The sequence below is a fragment of the Leptonychotes weddellii genome, chromosome 13 (genome assembly GCF_054177405.1).
Source record: "Leptonychotes weddellii isolate Sample4059 chromosome 13, ASM5417740v2, whole genome shotgun sequence".
Classification (NCBI taxonomy): Eukaryota; Metazoa; Chordata; class Mammalia; order Carnivora; family Phocidae; genus Leptonychotes; species Leptonychotes weddellii.
In genome coordinates, this window is record NC_138381.1 from 61,812,441 (window position 1) to 61,818,550 (window position 6,110).

Below are 6,110 nucleotides of genomic sequence, written 5' to 3' on the forward strand. Positions count from 1 at the left end.
TCCCATCTGTTCCATCAAAGGTCCAGGGGGCCCACCAGGGCCGCCCCGTCTTCCTCCACCAAAGCCACCTCGGTCCATGCCCCGGCCACCACGGAAGCCCCCTCTGTCTCCACCACGGCCACCTCTGAACATCCCACCGGGACCACCGCGGTCCATGAGGCCGCCTCTTCCGCCCCGCATGCCACCAGGGCCGCCTCTGCCACGGTCACCACCTGAGGGAAAAGGACAGATCAGCAGCAAGACGGGGAGGACGGGTGGCTGCTCAGGATCTGCTGCCTTCTCCCAGAGCAGACACAAAGCAGACGCTTTACTCGGTCTGCATCTCTGGGGCACACTTGAGAACAGATGATGGAATCTCAGGAGCTCCAGCGCCAAGACTACACTTCCTGGGACACCGCCCTGGCTGTGAGCAGTGGACGGCAGTTGTCTACCAAGCCCACCAAGGCAACGAGAGAGGTTTAGAACCAAGATGCTGAGGGGATGCGCCCAAAACCTGTACCTACCCGGGGGTGGAAAGGGCGGTGGAAGGAAGCCTTCGGGCTTCGGGGCCTTACACTGGTTGCATTCTGTTCTCCAGGCGAAGTTCTGGTTTCCACACCCCCTGCATAAAATTACATCACAAGAGAAATCGCTAACCGAGCTAAGGCAGTTAAGCAAACGTGAGCAAGCACACACCGCATTCCGCCAGCACAAACCCTGGAGCCTGGTCAAGCACCATTAAGAGGATCCGCTGACAGAAAATGGCTTTAGAGCCACAGCCTCATGCAGCAATGCTCCCGAAAGACCGGTGGAGGATCCAGAAAATGCACAACCCTGTATGTACACGTGGACCCCAGGAATCCAGTGGGATCATGACTTCCTTCGGAAGGCTCTGAAGATGGACTGATTAGGCCACCCACCCACCCCATGAATCCGGGTCATCATTACACTCCTCGGGACAAGACAAAGAATCCAGCAGTCCTCCTCTCCACAATGGGAACGGGTGGGACAGAGAGTGACTTCACTAGTGTAGGGTCTCAATTTGTCAAGAGAAGTACATACGGATTGGGGCACTGCCAGTCTCCAGCTCGGTGCTGGACATTTCCTCCTCCGGATGGGTTCCCTCGGGAACCCCGAGGCCCTCTTGGGGGAAAGCCACCTCTGTCTCCTCCACGGCCTCCCATACGACCCATGGGGCCCCCAGGACCTCCTGGGCCCCCTGGACCTGCAATAAGAAAGCGCCAGTCACCTCTGTATAGCATTAGATTTGCTGCAGAGGAAATCTCTATCATTAAGGGAATGCGTACAGATCACAGCTGTCACCGTCCCTTCATTTGCCGCAGACATTTCTGCAGGCTCAAGAACCCAGCTGCACGCCTCCTGTGCGCATTACTTTAGTTCGCTCCCACAACCCGTACAGAACGGGCATTCTCATACAGAGATACCCAAGCAGAGTAAATAAATGGCAGCCCGGGGTTGACAGCCAGGCACTCCAGCCCCCCTAACCAAGAAACCCGTTCTTCTCTTCTTTCAGTCCTGCAAACTTTTAACTGTCAGCATTCAGTGGTTCAGTATTGATTTTACATGCCGTTTTATTTCTAATGGGCTTGTCTACACTCTAGAAATCAAGTTTCTCAAAGACAAGTGTAAAAAAACATTGACAGCAACACAAAAGCAGCTCAGGAAAGATGTCTGGTAAATACCTCCACGAAGTGGCGGCGGCATCCCTCTGCCCTCACGGGGAGGCATACCACCCCGCATGCTGTTCATCGGAGGCTTCTTCCGAGCAAGAGAAACCTTAAGTTTGCTCCCTTGAAAATCTTTCCCTGGATCAAGAGAACAGCACCAATTACTCCCAACTTGCAACTCTTCCATCTTTGAGGGACTGGGCAAGGCTAGACCACTCCTAGCTCCCCGACTCCACCACACCGTCACTCTCAAACACCCCCATGGTAGCATGTGCCCCATCCACAACCTTCTCGAAGATCTTCACTGGTAAGGCCACAAAACATTTTCAAAAGATACGTCAAAACCCCTGTACCCTAGGGAGGGAAGTAAGCCAGGGGAAGGCCGAGTGCACCGGCACCCTTGCCCCACAAAGGGTGAGCAGTAGGGACAGGAGTACAGTACAGAGTGGCCAGGAGATGAGAGCCAGACCTGTCCCTTGACACTTTCAAGTTGACTTTGTCTGCAGGAAAGTTCCAGAATCAATGCCAAGGCCAAATATGGATATATTTAAACTCAAATGTATACTGGATTTTTGTGCAGTGATCTGTACCTTCTGCCCATGCTTAGAGAAGCATTTACAATTTCAGGCAAGATGGATTTGTAATAATGACTCAAAATAAGGGATCTCCTAACCCAGGGCCAGCAATGGGGCCCTCCCATGGCAGAAGGGAGCCAGGCACACTGCTTCCCAACAGCCAGCCGGTGCTCCTCCTCCAGTCTCCCGCTCCTATGGCTCTCAAGTTCCTCCTTTCTGCCACGTGTACCTGTCCCTTGTCCCCAAAACCACTTCGGAGAATGATATTCTAACAAAATTACATACATAAGCAAGCAGGTTGACATGGGCACCATTTGCTACAAGACCCTTCATGTGCCCCAGTGAGCACCCCCTGTTGACCGTGCGGCTCCTACCATCAAACCACTCCACAGCAGCCTTGGCAGTTGGTGGGTCTTCATAGGACACTGTAGCATCACCTTTGGGCTTTCCTGTTTCCTTGTCCAAGTAGATATGGATCATGGGTTGTCCGGTTCTCTTGTTCATCTAGGCACATAAAATAGCAGAGTCAGGAAAAAAAAAAAAAAAAAAATAGCACAGTCAGGCTGTGACCAGAAACACTGCTTTTTGGGGGAAAAGTCCATGTGAAATTCAGAGAAGTCCCCTAAATTGTCAAAAGTAGTAATTTTTCATAGACACATTCAGTAGGACGTTAGTTTATCTCTGAATAGTGGAACTAAGCGTGCCTTATTTCCTAAATTGCACAACAAATATATACTTAGGTGATTTTTTCCTCTTAGGTGTAGGTGTCATGAAAACCAAAACAGGCCTAAAGTTCCAAAGTGTGTAAGTGAACAGTACGGTTCCCACTGCTTCCCTAGTTGTCATCTCCTGGTGTCCTTGCACCTGCCCCAACATTTTCTGTGCCCACGCTAACAGACTCCCAGTGACAACAGCCACCTCTTACGAGGCAGTCAGGCTTTGATGCCATCACACAAGCCAGTCTAGCATAAAGTGAAAATCACCCTTATATCAGTAAGTACAGTATACAGGGTTGTTGAGTGTGCTAGAAGCATCCTTAAGCCTAACAGCCAATTTTTCCTCCACAGGTAGAACACACCATAGCTTTTCAGCTGAACACCAGATCCAACTGGCTTGAATTCAGGAGCCACACTATAGAATATGGCTTCGGGGCACCTGGGTGGCTCAGTCGGTTGAGTGTCTGCCTTCGGCTCGGGTCATGATCTCAGGGTCCTGGGACTGAGCCCCGCATCGGGCTCCCTGCTTAGCAGGGAGTCTGCTCCTCCCTCTCCCCCTGCCCCTCCCCTCTACTTGTTCTCTCTCTCAAAATCTTAAAAAAAAAAAAAAAAGAATATGGCTTCATTTGTTTTCTGCATTAAAAGTGCATATGATCAAAGTCTAATTTATACATGTTGTTTATATAACACCTAGTGATACCTGAGAGTACTGATTTATAGGGCGTCTTTTTTTTTTTTTAAAGCTAACGTTTATAAGATATACATACTAATACTTATGTTTTTATAAAGGACATATACAGACTGAAAAGAAATATGGCAAAATAGCGGTACGAATGATGGGGCTATGTGTTTTTAAAATTTCATTTTACAAAACTGACAGTATATGCTACTTCCTTTTTTTTTTTTTTTAAAGATTTTATTTATTTATTTGACAGAGGGAGACATAGCGAGAGCAGGAACACAAGCAGGGGGAGTGGGAGAGGGAGAAGCAGGCTTCCCGCCGAGCAGGGAGCCCGATGCGGGGCTCAATCCTAGGACCCTGGGACCATGACCTGAGCCAAAGGCAGACGCTTAACGACTGAGCCACCCAGGCGCCCTATATGCTACTTTTTTTTTTTTTTTTTTAAGATTTTATTTATTTGAGAGAGAGAGAGAATGAGAGAGAGAGAAAGCACATGAGAGGGGGGAGGGTCAGAGGGAGAAGCAGACTCCCCGACAAGCAGGGAGCCTGATGCGGGACTTGATCCAGGGACTCCAAGATCATGACCTGAGCTGAAGGCAGTCGCTTAACCAATTGAGCCACCCAGGCGCCCCTATATGCTACTTTCTTAACCAGGGGAAAAAACCCACACATACCTGAATAAATAACATACAATATACATCACAAGTAGAGAGAAACCTTCATTATGCATCTCCTATGCTCTACCAAAATCAAATCTATTTCTATATAGTTGTAACCACCACAAATGTCATTTGAAAAAGACCATTCACAATAACAACTAAAAATCTAAAAAAATAAAACTAATGAAGACTGGGGCTGGGCGGCTCAGGCAGTTAAGCGTCTGCTTTTGGCTTGGGTCATGACCTCCAGGTCCTGGGATGGAGCCCCACGTAGCACTCCCTGCTCATTGGGAAGCCTGCTTGCTTGCTTCTCCCTCTCCCTCTGCCCTTCTCCCAGCTCGTGCTCCCCAACAAATTTTTTTTTTTTTTTTAAGACTTTGAGAATGAGTGAGCAAGAGCGCATGAGGGGGGGGACGATCAGAGGGAGAAGCAGACTCATCACTGAGCAGGGAGCCCGATTTGGGACTCGATCATGGGGCTCCAGGATCATGACCTGAGCCGAAGGCAGTCGCTTAACCGACTGAGCCACCCAGGTGCCCCAGATAAAATCTTTAAAAACAAAAACTAATAATAAAGACTTGCAAAACCTTTAAGGAGATGGTCTTTACTAAAGACCTAAGTAAATGCGCATATGATATTCATGGAAGAAACTACTCAGTGTTATAAAAATGTCAGTTCTCCTCAAACTATCTTATAGATTCAATAAACACCCAGTTGTGGTTTTTAAAGAACTTCGTAAGTAGAATTCTAAAATGTATATAGAAGAGCAAGGTGTAAATAGCAAAGCATTCCTGAGGAAAAAGAACAAAACAGAAGAATTTGCTTTATTACAGATACCAAGAATTAGCATAAAACCAGCTGTGCTATTAGTGCAGAATCATACAAAGTAACTCAAGTACACAAGACCATTACAAATAGATCCAACCCCCTGCCCCATCAAATAAATACATAAAATCTTAAAAAGGGGGGGGGCCCTGGGTGGCTCATTAGGTGGAGCATCTGCCTTCAGTCCAGGTCATGATCCCAGAGTCCTGGGATCAAGCCCCGCACTGGCCTCTCTGTTCAGTGGAGAGCCTGCTTCTCTCTCTACCTCTGCTGCTCCCCCCTGCTTGTTTTGTCAAATAAATAAAATCTTGAAAAAGAAAAAAGAAATATATCCAGGTATGGGTGGAATTTTAAGTGATAGATAAAGTATGTATCATCAAGGAAAGGATGGATCCTTCAATAAATGTTGCTGGAACAGAAAGTCTTGTATTACAAATAGACACAAACCAGTAAGGACAAGACTGATAAGTTCAATTACATCAACAGCTTCTTCTACTCATCAAAAGAAAAGGAGTTAGAAACTGGGAGAATACATGTGCAATATCAGACAAGGATCAGCCTTCAGAGAACATAAAGAACTATATGTAGGGGCGCCTTGGTGGCTCAGTCAGTTAAGTGTCTGACTCTTGATTTTGGCTCAGGTCATATCTCCGGGTTGTGAGATCAAGCCCCTCATTGGGCTCCTGCTTGGGATTCTCTCCTCCTCCCTCTGCCCCTACTCCCTGCTCTCTCTCAAAAATAAAGTAAAATTAAATTTTAAAAAAAAATTCTTTAAAGAACTATATGTAAAACAACAAATGATAACCCAATGAAGACTGAGTACAAGACTAACAGGCATCTCATAGAAGACAGCATGTAATTAGAACATTATTAACAGGATGACTGACGGGCATTAAGGAGGACAGGTGGTGTGATGAGCACTGGGTGTTATACACAACTTATAAATTACTGAACTAACGTTACATCTAAAATTAATGATGTACTCT

General features: G+C 47.1%; 1 protein-coding gene across 1 annotated transcript in view; it reads right to left on the reverse strand.

The window, feature by feature from the left end:
- The window catches only part of LOC102741963 (RNA-binding protein EWS), a gene marked incomplete at its 3' end in the record, with an annotated part of 10,000 nt that continues 3,890 nt past the window's right edge, over nucleotides 1–6,110 (reverse strand). Inside the window, exons 4-8 of the mRNA XM_081801908.1 lie at nucleotides 2,617–2,746; nucleotides 1,683–1,805; nucleotides 1,042–1,204; nucleotides 504–601; nucleotides 1–212 (exon numbers count right to left, since the gene is read on the reverse strand). Coding sequence (XP_081658034.1) covers nucleotides 1–212; nucleotides 504–601; nucleotides 1,042–1,204; nucleotides 1,683–1,805; nucleotides 2,617–2,746 — 726 coding nt within the window. The remainder of the gene's footprint in view (nucleotides 213–503; nucleotides 602–1,041; nucleotides 1,205–1,682; nucleotides 1,806–2,616; nucleotides 2,747–6,110) is intronic.